We start from the raw sequence: 17,844 nt of genomic DNA on the forward strand, positions 1-17,844 counted from the left end.
ATATAGATAGATAGATAGATAGATAGATAGATAGATATATATATATATATATATATATATATATATATATATATATAAGCGAATCCTGTGGGAGATTCGCTTATTATGAAGTACGAGCAATCACAGTGATTTTTTAAGCATATATAATATATATTATAATATATATATATATATATATATATATGAGATATATATAGATATATATTATATATATATATAGATATATATATATATATACCATATATATATATATATATATATATATATATGATCTATGAATTATATATAAGATTCGCTTATTTATGAAGGCACGTGCATCTACAGTGATTTTTTAAGCATATATATATATATATATATATATATATATATATATATATATATATATATATATATTCAAGAGTATTATTTAGAAACTACAAATATGCGTATGGATGTCCTCATTTCTCTTTCTAAGCAATGACAACTTGTTACAGTTCTGAAGGCAATTTTCAACCATATATATATAAATTAGCAAATATCTGTGGCTTTCGAAATTAACTGCTACATGATTGCTAGTGGGCTATCACATTTCTCGACTCGATGAGGATAACAGATAAGCACAAGTAATTAACAAATAACTAAATGCCTTTTAAATTATCTTCCTGATCTTCAAAAATGTCGTCAAGTTACTTGTTCGCTTTGAAACCTAAAATGGGGTTTAACTTTGCTCTTCCAAAGGCCAACGGTTTAGCAAACATATTGCACATTCTACCCACCAATGCTCTCCCCCACCCATCCCCTCCCACCTCACCCCACCAAGAACAAGCAGCTAATCCATGTTTACCGGTTAGCTGTTTGGTTTTTTTTAATTTATTACCCATATTCCACTTCGGAGAAGAAATTTTAGCCAAATAAATTGTATCCGGATCCACATGCGCCATGATTCCATACTTTTTTTTTATGTCAATAATATATTTGTAAGAATTAGGGAGAAAACTGCTTTTCTCCAAGACTCGAAGAATCATCCCCCACACTAAAGCACATCATCTCGCGGTGAAGAGCTTATTAATTATCGTTGGAGATCTGGGATTTTGGGTGCGCAACGCAACGACGAAATATGACAACATTCTTCGAGATGCTCCCGCTGTGGCTCATTGGCAATACTTCTGCAACCGTCGTTAATGAAACTACCCGCATCTCGTTGCGTGGCTACCTCGGATGATCATTGGGGAAATCTGCAGCCAAAGAGCAACACCAATAACGCCGAGGGTTGCTTCTTTTGCGTAAAAGAACACTAGTACATCGAGTGGACTTGGGTTTCTTGCTTTCGTAACGCGGCCAGCGAAATTGTGCAATGAAATCACGAAATTTAAACAAGATAACATTTAGCAATGGCTTAGAAAGTATGGATTCTGTAAGATTTTACCGAATTTAAAGTCTTGGATAATCTGTTAGTACATGCCACAAAAAGCTTACTTTTATCATTTTAAATTGCTTGATTCTTGAAATTGCATATAACGTGCCCTTTCACACGAAAGGCATCATCTAACTGTAGGACCGTAGCTTCTACCTCATTTTTCACTGTGGTACATTGAATATATATATATATATATATATATATATATATATATATATATATATATATATATATAACCTCATTTTTCACTGTGGTACATTGAATATATATATATATATATATATATATATATATATATATATATATATATATATATATACACTATATGTGTGCATGGATGTGTGCATAGATAATACACACATATTTGGACAGAGAGAGAGAGAGAGAGAGAGAGAGAGAGAGAGAGAGAGAGAGAGAGAGAGATAGTTACAACTTAAATCTCTTCTTCCTACATATAGAAGTTTCAGCCGACATGAATTTTAGGAATAAAATAATGATGCTTGAAAATTACCTGACATACGACAAGTACCCTTTGAGGTAAAGAACAAGCCGTGTAAACAACCCGAAGATAGTGTTATACTGATGATTTTTTTTTTCTGTTTATGAGAAACTCGGATGATGCAAGACTTATAATTAGATTCAGATATGTTAAATGAGCGTTATTTTACCTAAGGTACTGAAACAATCATCAAATCAAGGCCTATTTGAGGTAAAAATGGAGTGATTGGTTTGGGCTAATAAGCATTTCATTGGTAACTGTAAAGACAAGTATTTCTTCTGCGTTATCAGTGGCAAATGTGTTTAAATTGATACATGTTTAGGGGGAACGCATAAAACTTCTGGGAATGTTGCAGTATGCGTATTTTGAAAAAAATATACATACATACTACATGCATACATACCTACATATGCATGTGTATGTATATGTATATATTTATACACATACGCTATATATATACATATGTTCAGATGTTTATATATATACATATATATAAAATATATATATATATATATATATATATATATATAAATATATATATATTAGTATATATATATATATATATATATTATATACACTTAGCCATCTGCATACCTATGACCAGAAACGGATGCAGTAATACAAAAGGGATAATAAAATAACTCGTGTATACATCCCCTAACACTCAACAGCACAAAAGCAGACTTCTCGATTCACGAAAGTGAAACAGTGGCAGAAATTGAGGAGCTCTCGAGATGGAAAGTGGTTTTGCAGATAAACGAAGGGATTTAGAGGAGGGTAGTACTGGGGAATATCTAGTCTGTGGATAGGGGAAGAGGATGCTGGGGAAGTGATACAGAGGCGGCACCCTTTTAATAACATCCGAAGAGTTTCGTTCATTAGATCGAACGAGTTTCCTTCATGAGGTAGGTCGTCAACTTTGAAAAGTGATTCCGATTGAGAAACAAAGCTGTTGTTGTTGTGCTGTATGCATTCGATTTCTTCTCTTCTTCTTCTTCTTCTTCTTATTATTATTATTATTATTATTATTATTATTATTATTATTATTATTATTATTATTATTATTATTATTATTATTATTATTATTATTAATGGGATATCTGGGAATAAAACGAGATCGCAATATTAAATGAGCAGCATGACAAATTTGAATCATACATTGAAAGGCCAACATAACAGAAATTCAATCTTTTAAGACGGAATGACTCCACTGAGTTTTCAGTTCTTTCTCCTTATTGCCATCATTGTCATTATGAGTATTATTAGATAACAGTGACTGACAAGCACAAGAGTTGTGGTGGACATAAGTGACAAGCGAGAAGTGTGAAGCTCCCTGATAACTTCCAACGTAATCACAAACTGCAAACAAGACACATATGATGTTGTCATCAGTTCACGCTCTCTTGCCGTGAAACGGCTGATGTATATGTATGGATGTATGTATGTATACTTATTGAGAGAGCCAGAGCGAGAAATGTGATTTTGTGCGTGTGTATATGAATGCACACAGTATGTACATATGGAAAAATTTTAAGAACAAATAATGTGTTCAAATGGAACCAAACTTAAAGACTTTGAACGTATTTCTAAATTTCCCTCGTTGTAAGGGAAAACAAATTTTTTCCTTCGTGAAAAGAAACCTTCTGACATTCCTTAGCACGGTTTCTACGTTCTTCGGTGAAAAGGAAACGTCACAATTCTCATTCTGGGACCTCCCAAAACCCGTCGGCAAAAGGAAACAAAAATATGGGAGAGCTCTCGCGGGATTCCTGTATTTCCTTCATCAAAAGGAAAACCAACTGTTGATTCCTTCGTAGGACTTCCACATTTAGGGGTTTTCTCACCCGCTGGGAAACAAAGGCGCAGATGGTGATAGTACAAACAAAAATAATCGGAATGCTGACAAAAAATGACGTCTAATTCTAGTATTTGCTATTTTCGCCTTCCTTTCATTTACTTTTTTTTTGCAGGATGGGTATCGTGTCGTAGAGAAAGACGAGGCGTTTGTTTCCCCGGAAATACTGAAAAGGAAAGCTGGAAATTGCGAAAGAAAACGAGCATGTCTATATTAAACTACGATTCCTGCAGCCCGTCTCGGGCACAATTGACAAAAGGATTATACCGAAGACGAAAGGAAGAAAAAACTCGCACGTTCGTTCAGATAACAAGGATGGAGACTGTGAGAAAACAGAGCTTTCGATCTTTTGTTTCGTCTGTTATTGTTTGCAACGCTTCGTAAGCAGGAATTTTTGCCCGAGTGTGGTCAATTACGATTTCATAACAATCTTTCTCTCTGTCTCCAATTTTTACTTTCTCTCTTCAGATAATAAAAATTACACATGAAGACTCTCTCTCTCTCTCTCTCTCTCAGACACACACACACACACACACTCAATGAAAACACTTTATAACAGCTCTAAAAAATTTCGCACTTTTGAGTCAGAAGAAACATTCTATCACAGTTTTAAAATCTCATCTTTCCTCATTGGCATCTAACTTCAGAGACAGAAAAAAAAGATTCATCGCTTTCCATCTTCTGAATACCAATTCATTCATGTTCTAATCCGTTAAAGATGAATCTCATGAAAGCGAGACCAAAATAAATGGACAGGACTCGTAAATTCTGTCAAAATGAATTGTAAATACAGAAATTATATCTAGGAGTCTTCTTAAGCTTATTTCCAAGGTTTCTATGTCAGCTTCTCTACTAATACTGCTATAAAAGTCTTAGAACTGTTCCAAGGCAATAGCAGCATTTGGTCATTATATGTCAATTCTAGTTAACCATAAGCAAACACTTTTTAGGACAATTTCTATAGAAATTTCTATAGGTGATAACAATTCATCAAGCTGATTAGCAAACTGCCTGAACTGCACGGGCAAATGTGGAGAACAAACATAGATAAGACATGTATATACATCAACATGAACAAGAAAAACTCAAGAGACTGAAAAAGATATCCGAAAATATAGGCACAACAGAAACAGCAGTAGCGATACAAAAACTAAATAAATAAATAAATACAAAAAATTCAAGCTCTCTAAAAATGACCAACATCAACATCCATTAAGTTCTCGGACAGTTCATTAGTACATATGAAAACTGAAACCAAAATTCATGTTTCGCCGCTTTTTTTTTTTTCGCTTGTGAAATTAAGACTTCAAAATAAAATAGAATATAAGTGCTGGGACCTATGAGATCATTCAGCGTTGAAACGGAAGTTGACAGTAAAATGGTTTGAAAGCTTTAAAAGGAGAAAAACCTCGCAGTTGCTCTAAGAAACAATTGTTAGGAGAAGGTGGAAAGTAAGACGGAAGATAATATGTACGGAGGTAATACATTTTAGACTTTAAAGCCCAACACTGGGGTACTTTCAGACATTTAGTGCTTAAGAGAGTGAAACGAGGGGATCGGAGTGGTTGGACAGCAAAATGAAGAGATCCAGAAAATCAATGAGATGAAGTATAAGAATCAAAAGGAGAACCCGAGAGAACCCCGCGGAATTGCACATGTAATAAACAGAGAGGTAGAATAAAAGGCTAAAAGTGGATGCAGTTAAGGGCCGAAGGGGATTTGCAAATACCCTTTTTCAGTAATATTTACAGTGAACCACATGAGGTGTACTGACAATACGTGATGTCCCTATTCCGGGAACGTATTGTCTCAACCCTTTTTATATTAACGTCGTTTTGAAAGTTATTAGTTATTTGATATCTGTGTTATCTTACGCTACCTTTATTGTATTTCTCTTGTGAGCGTGTTTTTTATTACTATTATATATAGCCATTATCTGCTACTGTAAGCTTGTCTTCCAGGGTACTTGTCGATTATGATTGTTCAGTATGGACGTGTGCATATGTTGAATAATAATAATAATAATAATAATAATAATAATAATAATAATAATAATAATAATAATAATAATAATAATAATAATAATAATGAGGGAAAAAATGGAAATAAAGAGGGAAAAAATGGATAAGCATCAAGATCTGAAAATAGAAATAAGAAGGATATGGGATATGCCAGTGGAAATCGTACCCATAATCATAGGAGCACTAGGCACGATCCCAAGATCCCTGAAAAGGAATCTAGAAAAACTAGAGGCTGAAGTAGCTCCAGGTCTCATGCAGAAGAGTGTGATCCTAGAAACGGCACACATAGTAAGAAAAGTGATGGACTCCTAAGGAGGCAGGATGCAACCCGGAACCCCACACTATAAATACCACCCAGTCGAATTGGAGGACTGTGATAGAGCAAAAAAAAAAAAATAAATAAATAAATAACATAATAATAATAATAATAATAAAATATTATTATTATTATTATTATTATTATTATTATTATTATTATTATTATTATTATTATTATTATTATTATTATTACTCAGTGTTACCAATAAATTCAGGCTAAAGAACTCCTGTTTCATTATGTGTCCCTATTCCATAGCTAAATGTAACTCGTGTTTTTTTTTTTGTTTTTTTTTTTAGAAAAATAACAATGATTCATCTCAACCTTATACTAATTTTCTCGGCATTATACTGTATCTCTCTCTCTCTCTCTCTCTCTCTCTCACAGGGGCATTTCGTTTCGCAAATCTTTATTCCACTCCATGATGGCGCGTTTAGGGTTTCGGTATAAAAACGTGGGTACAACGTACTAAAAATAAAAATAATGATATCCCGAGCATTTTGAATTACGATGACAAAAGAATGGCGACAAATACCACACACACACCCTTCCCTCATAAAACAAAATATATACACACGCACACGCCCGCACCTACGCCAACAATGCTTCGTTATGCGTAAGTGATGATTCTCACAGGATAAATCATAGTTGCAACATTTCCCACTTTAGGTCCTGTAATACTCTTACCGAAGCTTCCGTTACGCGATCCGTGGCGTTACGTACTGAGAAACAATAGAGCATCAAAATAACTGCATGAATAACGTAGCGCGTGATATGCACTTTACGTCAAGATAAATGTTACAGAGATATAAATACTACAGACACAATGCTAGAGATGTCCTTGTGATTATGTTAAGCTTTCAAAATCGTTTTATTTGTTCATTTTGCGATGAATTACAGTAACGTCCCGATTTCTATACTTAGATGATTGTATGGCATTACTACCATCGAGTTTTTTCATTTCATTATTATTTAATGATTCCTTTAGTCAGAGTAAATAATAGTAACCACCATCAATGTCATCAGCATTACTATTAACAATTTTATTATCACACGCTTAATAATGGTTCAAAACCTTTTCTGAATTGCTATTGTAATTTTTACAACTACAGTATACCACGTCAACATTTTTGCTGAAGGCATTTCACCATTATATCACTTTCCACATACATAAGCAACAAAAAATAAAGTTTTTCATCTAAGAATACAAGTATATATAAAATAAGATGCTAAACTGCCCAAATTCTAAGCACATTCGGAGAGCAAGATGGCTTTTGGTAAGGATTAAGCTAGCTTAACGCCAGCAAAGGCCCCATCCCTGAGGTGGAAATGGGTTGAAGGGGATAAAAGGATTGGTGTGGACCTCCTATTTATGGACCCTTCGGGCATTCTTAACTTCCCTCCAAACAGGCAACTTCCGCCATAAAAGTTGCCAAAGAGCGCCAGTCACCTAATCATACTAAACCACAATTGTCGTGTCTGAGCTATGATACCTCTCTAATCCTGACGGATCAAGAGGGTCACGCTCACCATCCTTTACAGGAGGAGGAGGAGGAGGAGGAGGAGGAGGAAGGAATCGTTTTCCTGGAACAATAGACGTAAATGATAGTGGATATAAATGGACCTCGTTCAACTTCCGTTTTTGTTATGCTATGTTTTGCTACTTGCTATTTTCCTTTGTTGTCTATGCATGGCAGTAGTGGGACTTTCGTTTTCGTTATGTCCTGTTATGCTGCTTGGTTACCCGACTGTACAAACAAGTACAACCATTTTAGTAATATACGGAAAATTAAAGAAAACTGAAAATATCCAGTGTTACAAGTCCAAATAAAAGGGGGAAAATGATAAGATGAGGAGTGTGACTGACTGAACTGTCTGGAATTCCAAACATTTTTCTGTGAAATGACATTTTCAATTTCACAATCTGTATTTTAGACTATTTCGTTCTCCCAGTGAAGAATTTATACCAAACCGCCCGCCCCTGCTGATGAAACTTAACAACAAAAATTAGCTGTTTATTTCGATAAAATACTGAGGAGAAAAGAAACTCAACAAAACAGACTATATCAAAAGCAATGCCACAGAATTACATCTAATTACACGGCCAATAGGATCAAATATGCCGTATGATTAATATCAGAAACGGAATATGGTTTCTAAGCAAGAAACCATGTAATTAGCTGTCCACAGGAGACTTTCACATTATGGTAATCGTTGACATATGCGAGGCCTATTTTTCCCTTCGTTGTGTACGGACGCTCAAGGGGAATCTGCAACGAACTATTAGAGAAGTAATACAGTGATACAAAACTCCCTTCTGAATTCAAATCAGTATTCATCTATCTATCTATTTTCTGGTGCGGAATATTTTGATCTTCGTCACTAAGACCAGCGTCGATAAATTTTGACGCGATTAAAGGTGGACTGGATCAGCTGTGCTATATCTATGTTTCTGCCTGCTTACGAACTGTATATATATATATATATAATATATATATATATATATATATATATATATATATATATGTGTGTGTGTGTGTGTGTGTGTGTGTGTGTGTGTGTGTATACATAATGGCTGTGTGAGTGTGTACAGCTATTATATATCAAACAATTGTTGATTAAAACGCATTAATCGCATGGAATACTATCATGTTACTAAAATTAACATTTTAACTTGAGTTAGCATTTAATTTGCACTTTGATTTTACCTAGCGTTTATTTCATGTATTCCTAGCAACTTTCATTAAAAAGAATCCAGGGATATTACTCAGATTATCCAGAACTAATCGTTCTTCATAAGTTTCATTTCATGTTCAAATCACTCAACACAGATTTTAATCAATTTTAGCATTGGTTAATAAAATTGTTTTTATATTTTCATATTTCAAAATCTCATACTCAGATAATGTACAATTCCGGTACTGATTGAAAATATCTTCCAATTGTTTTATATATTTCCCAAAAGTATGCGTCTGGCCCCTCCTTATTCCCTCTTTCTTCAAAGTTATCGCCCCACCAGCGCCAAAGGCAGCAGTCTATTGTGAAATACCATTGCCAGTCACCTCAGGAAAACTCACCCATACACTTCCATACATACCGACAAGAAGGGGCTTTCGTTTCCCAACGTTTTTCTCTTGTCAACAGATGGCGCTCTCTTTGCGTCACAGTCTCTGAGCTCAAGTTGACCATTGCTAACCGCTTTAACCGCTGATGGTTTCAAAACTGGATGTCTTTATGAGCAAAAGAAAAATCGTAAACGTCACTGAAAACATTACTCTTAAGATGTCTCTCTTTATGGATTGTTGGATAAATATGCAACGCTCAAATGACGTTAGATGTCTGTTGACCAGAGGTTGAATTAGAATGAGAATACGAAACTTGCATCACAATCAGACTTGATGTTTTAATGAGGACAATGACAAAACAAACTTTCACTTCAGGGAAAGATGAAAATTTGGACGAGATTTGCAAACCGATAACTTAAATAAGTACACCAAATGTAAATGAAAATGCAGGTTTCTTTTACATTATAATTCTTTAAAAAATATAGTCAGGCACAGAATCCCACTCTTTCCTTCGTATTATTTTTTTCAGAGGGGAGGGGGTGAGTTCTGGGCCAAGTACAGGTATTGGGAAGCCTTTATTTATGCTTCTTGATACTGAAATTATAATTTACTTGTTTTTACTCGTTTCTTATATTTAGCAGTGATATCATCCACTTTTATAGCCATGAAACTCGCATTTTTTTTTTGTGGATTTACGAACTTCATGCAATTAGATTACTGAATGGGTATCTTGTTCATACTCACATATACTCCTACATGTGCTAGTGTGTTTCTAAACCTATTCATGTATAGTATACGTAAGTATTCAAAACACAACTAGGAAAGCGCGTACATGAATGAGATGCCAGACCAATGAAGTTGGAACTACGGTGTGCAAACCAGAAATGGGAACAAAACACCTCAAGAATCTGCAGTCATGAATTGCTACTAAAGAAAGGTGATGGATAATTATTTTTCTGGGATATGACCATCAAATCAATAATAATAATTACCAAGGTTACCCATAACAGTAAACTTGTTCGAAAATGGATATTAAATCACGTATGAAGTGGCTAAACGGAAGGAACTTACTGACTTACAAGTGTAGACTTATTAAATAACAAAGAAAGAGAAAAAGAGAGAGTATGGCATGCGCGATTCTCGAACTTGATGAAATAAAAGCAGTGACGTTGGCCTTACTTCGAAGCTTCCGTGCGAGTCTGGGGTATTTCCTATCCTTACTAAAATGTTATGATGGTTATTAATATAATGTTTACAAAAGATTAAATGATTCCTAACTCCATAACTTACCAGACAGTCATTTCAAGTATCTTGCATTTTTCATTGATATTTTTTACATATGACATAAAAGGCGATGGTTACTCGTAATTCTGTTTATTCATTAATTTCTGAAATACTGTCACTTGACGCTTGCAATACTTCGCTAAGGCCATTTTACATTTTTCAATTGTTTTTTAGTTGTCCTGTAGACCAGACACATCAAACGCTTTCTTATATTTCAGTGTGGATTATTATCAAAATGACACATTTCTGCGAATATATTCATACTTCAACAGATGGGTAGAAAAGAATATCGAAACTGCTTAGAGAGAGAGAGAGAGAGAGAGAGAGAGAGAGAGAGAGAGAGAGAGAGAGAGAGAGAGACTCTAAGAAGCCGCTTCCGGTTGTCATTCGAAGTTTAAACAGTATCATTTCCCTCAATAAAATTATCAATTTCCTCAGTCATGGCAGACAGAACTGATATACAAAACTGGCGACGAAATGAACAAGGTCATCGATGACGAAACTACTTTTGTTTCAATCAAATACCAAAATTACAGCACTCAAGACATTGCACGAACTATCTCACAGGAAATCCAAATTACCTCACGTTCCACAAAGTAGCCACTTAATATGCACCGGATTGTGTTCACGATAATTAGTAGTCAGTCTATTCGAGTCCAATACCTTGCTGATCCTTAGATAAGATACTTAAAAAAGCTTGTTTCCGTTCTGTTTGTTTGTAAGGAGAATGACAAACTAATAAATAAAGCACTGTGATGCCAGTAAAAATTTCGGCGAAAAAAAAAATCATCTTCCACGGATTGTCAATCTGAAGAAAACTCATTAATGTAATTCCATTTTCAGAGTCCTTTCAGAATGAAGAAATGACTAACATGAGAGTTATGTAAAACTAATCTAACATGAGGATTATGTGAACACTAACAAGAGAGTTACTAACTTTAAGAATTACATAAAAACTAGCATAAGAGTTAAGTAAAAACTAACAACAGAATTACGTGGAAACTACCACAAGTGAAAATCTTCGTTATCATGGGAGTTTAAACTGGGGAGTTACTAGTATGATATTTATGTGAAAAATCGCCATTTAACACCCTCCCAGAACCCAGCAGCCTAAGGTCAGTGATTCAACCGACCACTGCAGACGCCACACTGTAGTAGTAACTGATCGTGATACAGAGCCAGTGATTTTTCATAGCCCTGGGGGAAGCAAGAACTCCCGACATCTGAGCGTCATGTCACGCTAGCGTCGCGGCATGCCGCTAAGATATTGCAAGTTCGCGCCTCGCCCCAGGGTGATGGAAACTTACTGGCTGTGTTTCACGATCAGTTACTGCTGCAGTGTGGAGTCTGCGGTCGCAGGTTGGAACCAACATTCTTTGGAAGTTTGAATTTCAAGTCAGTGACCCCGTGGGCTTTTTCCATACATGCAATGAAGAAGTTAAGTATATCTTAGTTTTACCAGACCACCGAGCTGATTGACAGCTCTCCTAGGGCTGACCCGAAGGATTAGATATTTTAACGTGGCTAAGAACCAATTGGTCACCTAGCAACGGGACCCACAGCTTATTGTGGGATCCGAACCACTTCATCGAGAAATGAATTTCTATCACCAGAAATAAATTCCTCTGATTCCGCGTTGGCCGAGCAGCGAATCGAACTTCGGACCACCGGATTGATAGCCAAGCGCGAAAACCACTTGTCCAAAGAGGAACTCATACATGGAATGAATTCATTCTAATCCACAGTGATATTATAATCGCAACTTTGCAATTCACATGTCGTTTAATTCTGGCTAACAGAACGTTTACCCCTTGGAAAAAGCAACTTGAAAGCGTAACTGTGACTGGCTTAATATTATTAGCAAATTGCATGACCGGGAGCATCATTGACAGTGTATTGTTATCTAATGACATTTCATAATTCCAAAACAGACCAGTAATATGAATAACCTTGCAAAGAAAATATGTATACACACAAACATATTATTTATCTATGGTGCATTACTATGCCGTGACCGGAGATAATGAGTTAAAATCCACAATAATGTATATGAGACTATATTTTTCAACCTGCTTTTTAACCCTTTTTGTATTCTGAAAAATACGCTCTCATATACATTACTGTGGCTTTTAACTCACGCATTATTTATATAAATGCATATATATATATGTATGTATGTATTATATATATATATATGTGTGTGTGTGTGTGTGTGTGTGTGTGTGTGTGTGTGTGTGTGTGTGTGTGTGTAAAATATTCCTACATTCACTATGGCGATTGCAAATACACATCTCGTGATAAAGGATAATATATATATATATATATTATATATATATATATATATATATATATATATATATATATATATTATATATATATATATATATATATATATAAAGTACTACAAATGTTGTCGATCCCTTGCTACTGCTAAACTAACGTATGAAGTACAGTTTATGCAAATAAATGAATATAAAGAAAATCACAATAAAAAAAGCTCCTTTCAAAATTGACTTCAGAGATGTGCATTTCCACTGTTCCCAGCAGTTTGACGCCGAGCTAATGAAGTCAAATTAGACTTTTTTTTTTCATAAAAAACGGGTAAAAAAATTCGTTCATTTCTTATTGTTTAATGAGATCTACTTGACTTCCTGGAATCAGCTGGGGCGGTCAAGCATGACGGACAGACTTTCCAGGTGCAACATGTGAATGGATTCCAGCTTCCAGACTCTGAGAGTTAAGTTTGCTTTTATTTTTCTCGTCGGTTTGTTGCTCATGATTTTACTTTTAAATTTTTTATTTTCTAATTTCCCGTAATTTCTTTTAGTGCTCTTTATTATCTTAATTTTTTCTATATTTTTTTATGATTACCGTTAGAGCTATCTCTTCTTTCATTTCCTTTTTTTATATTTATCATTCGCATTCACCGATTACTTATATAGGATTACTCCTCATCTTGACTTTATTTATTCCCCCTTTTAACCATTGCTATTTTATCTTTTCCTTTGCGTTTGATTTTGAAAAATTATTTTTCTCCCTTCTTGGTTTATTTTCTCTCTTATTGGTTTGGTCGTTATTCATAGCCATTAGCTTTTTCCAATTCATTATATTTTCTATATCAATTACTACCCATTTCTTTGTACCTTTATCTTCCTCCTAACGTTTTCGTTAAAGCAATATTTCAATCCCTTTTGCTCATTTTTTATATTCGTTCATTCATCAGCCATATTGTTATTCTGTCAACTAAAATGTCTTTTACTCTTTTTCACTTCGTTTATCAATGGCATTATTTGCATCTACCTCTGTTAATAATAATATAATAATAATAATAATATATTAATAATAATGAATTATTATCATTATTATTACTGCTATTATTATAATTGTTATTGGTGTACGAAGTACATTGACATTCTGGCAAAGGCAGGGAACAGCATAAATTTCTTGTAGTTTTCTCCGATCCATTATTAGTACCATCCTTTAATGCACCTTTTTTTTACTTCTTTCGTTTATTTCTTAATATACTTCATTTACTTTTTGTAATCGTAACCATCATTTCCTCCTCTCTCTACTAACAATGGGTCTCTTTATTCGTTTTTAATAAATCCTCTTTATTCTCAAAGTATATAGTTTCGTGCTAAATATTATTAGAATTTTTTTTCTTTTGTCTATCACAGTCATCCTAATCGACTGGATGGTTTTTATAGTGTGGGGTTCCTTGTTGCATCCTGCCTCCTTAGAAGTCCATCACTTTTCTCACTATGTGTGCAGTTTCTAGGAGCACACTCTTCTGCATGAGCCTTTGCGCTACTTCGGCATCTAGTTTTTCCAGATACCTTTTCAGGGATCTTGGGATGGTGTCTAATGTTCCTATGATTTTGTGTATACAACTTCCACTGGCAAATCCCATATCCTTCTTATTTCTATTTTCAGGTCTTGATACTTATCAATCTTTTCTCTCTCTTTCTCTTCTACTCTGGTGTCCCATGGTATTACGACATCAATGAGTAATACTTTCTTCTTGATTTTGTCAATCAACGTCACGTCTGGTCTACTGGCACGTATCACCCTATCTGTTCTGATACTATAGTCCCAGAGGATCTTTGCTTGATCGTTTTCTATCACTCCTTCAGGATGGTGTTCGTACCACTTATTACTGCAAGGTAGCTGGTGTTTCTTATTCCGTTCGTATTTTTCTCCGCGTCAGAATAACGCCGGAGCAACGTAAGACTTTTCCTACGTTCATTCATCGCATCGTCAATTATCAACGTTTAATGTCAGCGCGAGAACGGTTAGCATAACAAATTGCACGTTTCGGCATCCTTGCCTGCTCATTAGAGAGATGCTCTGCCTCCCTCCACATCTCGTGCTGCCTGATACGGTTTCACTGTGCGTTTTCATTTTCAGGTGGAATTCTCCCGTTCTAATCGAAAGTTTATAAGATCATTGTTGGTTTTGTAATTTACATTTTTGTTTACAGCGTTTTCGAATGATTCTACAATAATAATAAGTAATCAATAATAATAATAATAATTTAGTATTATTAATATTATTTCGCAATAAGTCAATAAGCAGCAAAGAAAGGTTGAACAAACTAACAGAATTTAATCCATATTCAAGTGATTACCAATTGAATACACATACACACACGCGCGCGCGCACACGCGCACACACACACACACACACACACACACACATATATATATATATATATATATATATATATATATATAATATATATATATATATATATGAAACGTCAAACTAATAAGGTAAAACTTTCATTCTCGTTTACACGATTACTGGAGTTATCATTTACACCACGAAATGGAAATTTCCAGAACCAGTCAATTCTTTCTTCGCTCTCTGTGTTGCAAATTAAGCCTGTCTTTTTATTCTCAAATATACGTTTTGAATTCCTAGGTTTGGACAAGATAGACTAATCAAATTCTCATTTCATCCTCATCAGCGAAATTTCTAAAAGGTGAGAGCTTCAAGCACACGATTCAAAATATTTACATATAAACTGCAATATTAATTATTTGGCTTCTAGATTTTTAGGTCATTTAACCAAGCTACATATTTGTCGATTCGTTACTAACATTCTTAAGACATAAGGTTCCCCAAACCAGGGTATCTTACCTTCCGTGGTGAGCATCGCTTCGAGATTTGCTCTCCTTATCAGTGCCATCAGTGTGTTGAGTTTTAGCTCTTCCATGAGTCCAGAGAACATCATATTTGAGTTCTGACCAGGTTGCAGGGCGTGCAATGTCCGTCCGCCACTAACATCAATGTCGTTTGTTTGTTCTATCAACACTACATCCTCCTGAAGTCGGCTTCCAGTTAAAGCCTTGCCTTCAGATGAGCCTCTAGGACCTACGAGTTCGTTGTTGTCGGTTCCTTCATTGATAAGAAGAGCAGCATCAACTACCTTCGCCAAAGCTTGAGCAGCTGCGTCTGGGCTTCCTTTGTCTACTAGTAGAATGTCATCGTAATCCTCGGTGGCAGAAATGAAAAAGTTTTCCTCGGCATCAACAGCTGCAACAGGATCGCTTGGTGCTGCTTGCGATCCCGGAGAGCTTGCGCCGATATCAATGCCACCTGACCCATCAAGGTCTATAAAGAGAGGCTCTCCTGTGGTCGGTGCAGTACCTCTCACTGGCGTCGGCGTACCTGTGTACTGCACCGTATTTTCTACTGCATTCGCCTGTTTTATACTAGCAGGTGCCCTAACATCAATATTAGGAGCAGTGCCGGTGGGTCCTACCACAGGCTGCCACTGAGGAGACTGGGCTTGTCCTGTTCCCTTGATGACTTCGTCTTCATTCAGTAAATGGCCCATGGCCATAGCAGCTGAGAGAGGAGCATTGATCTGAGACTGCTGTTGATGGGCACTATTAGCTTGGGTATTGTATGCACCACCTGCTTGCTGCCCTGTGGCACCCAAGAAAGAATTCTGGATAGGTGCTGGGTTACCAGTACCACCAGTACCTGCTGGAGCTGATGGTCTGAAACCAGTGCTGCCTGTTGATGAGTAACCAGAACCTGATGGTGCTGAAGACTCTCTAAATCCAGTTCCTGTCTCCAGTAATGGTGCTAAGTTATTGTTAGGTTGCCTTGGAGCACTATAGCCTGTTGAAGAGGCTTGGGGTGACCCGTAGCTTGATGATGGTGCCTGAGGAGCACTAATTCCCGATGATTGTGCCTGCGGTGCCCCATAGCTTGATGATGGTGCTTGAGGAGGAGCACTAATGCCCGATGACTGTGCCTGTGGTGCCCCATAGCTTGATGATGGTGCTTGAGGAGGAGCACTAATGCCCGATGATTGTGCCTGTGGTGCCCCATAGCTTGACGATGGTGCTTGAGGGGCGCCATACCCAGTAGATGGTGCTGATGGTGGCTGATAAGAGATTTCAAAATATCCGTTATTACTATTTTCGTTTCCATAATGAGACGGAGGTCTGCGGTAATAACTGGACTGGCCTCCACTGTCTCCGCCGCCTTTGTTAAACAAATTTCCTGCTTGGGAAAATAGGTTCCCCTTAAAATCGAGGACCTGGCTCTTCAGGTTGCGAATACCTTCTATGATGGGAGCTTTGAGGTTCCTGAGACTTGTGAAGGCTTGGGACTTCAATCTTTTGAGGCCTCTTAGAGGATTTGGGAGTCGAAAACCGCCACCACCTCCGCCGCCACCGCCACCATATCCTCCTCCGCCACCATATCCTCCTCCACCGCCACCATATCCTCCTCCTCCTCCTCCCCCCTTATTTCGATTAAAAGAGGGCCATCTGAAGATGTTGAAATTAATGCCGTTTGCAGCCCCTATCGCACAAATGATTAACAGCAATGGTAAAAGTTTCATGATTATATCTTGTCAGTTAAACAAAACAAGTAATTACTGATGATTTAGATATCGAACTCGCAACGAGCAATATCTGTTTAAGAATCGAGCAGCCGCATAGAGTACCAGCTCAGATGGAGAAGGCGTAAGAGAAGTAAGGTCTATATCACTTCGGGGCACACTGACGAAGGACCGCACATTGCACAGGGAAAAAATCCGCCAACGAGTTAAGGACGAGAGAACAACGAAGTCGGTGCGTTCCCGGCTACAGGCGAAGAGCGAATGAGCACCTCTGGCTGAGCCGATGCGACGGCTACAGCCGGTGGGAACTTTCTCTTTCCTTTAGGCTTTTGCATAAGGGCTTCCTCGCCTTCTACAGGGACTTCGCTGGTGGCTTGTTTCGTGGCCGAGGCATTGCGAGTTTCAAGGAGATGGCATATATTGCGCTATCTATTGGACAACGACACTTCCTTTGACTGCCGTTGCTGCAGTTTCTCTCATCCTGCAATCACTACAACAACAACAACAACAATAATAATAATAACAATAATAATAATAATAATATAA

The 17,844-nt window shown here is 36.4% G+C and overlaps 1 protein-coding gene across 1 annotated transcript in view; it reads right to left on the reverse strand.

The window, feature by feature from the left end:
* The window catches only part of LOC135223746 (uncharacterized), an 85,029-nt gene extending 67,494 nt beyond the window's left edge, over positions 1-17,535 (reverse strand). The window contains exon 1 of the mRNA XM_064262500.1: positions 15,579-17,535. Coding sequence (XP_064118570.1) covers positions 15,579-17,298 — 1,720 coding nt within the window. The 5' untranslated portion in view covers positions 17,299-17,535. The remainder of the gene's footprint in view (positions 1-15,578) is intronic.
* Positions 17,536-17,844: the final 309 nt, after the last annotated feature.

Source organism: Macrobrachium nipponense, chromosome 10 (assembly GCF_015104395.2).
Source record: "Macrobrachium nipponense isolate FS-2020 chromosome 10, ASM1510439v2, whole genome shotgun sequence".
NCBI classification, from domain to species: domain Eukaryota; kingdom Metazoa; phylum Arthropoda; class Malacostraca; order Decapoda; family Palaemonidae; genus Macrobrachium; species Macrobrachium nipponense.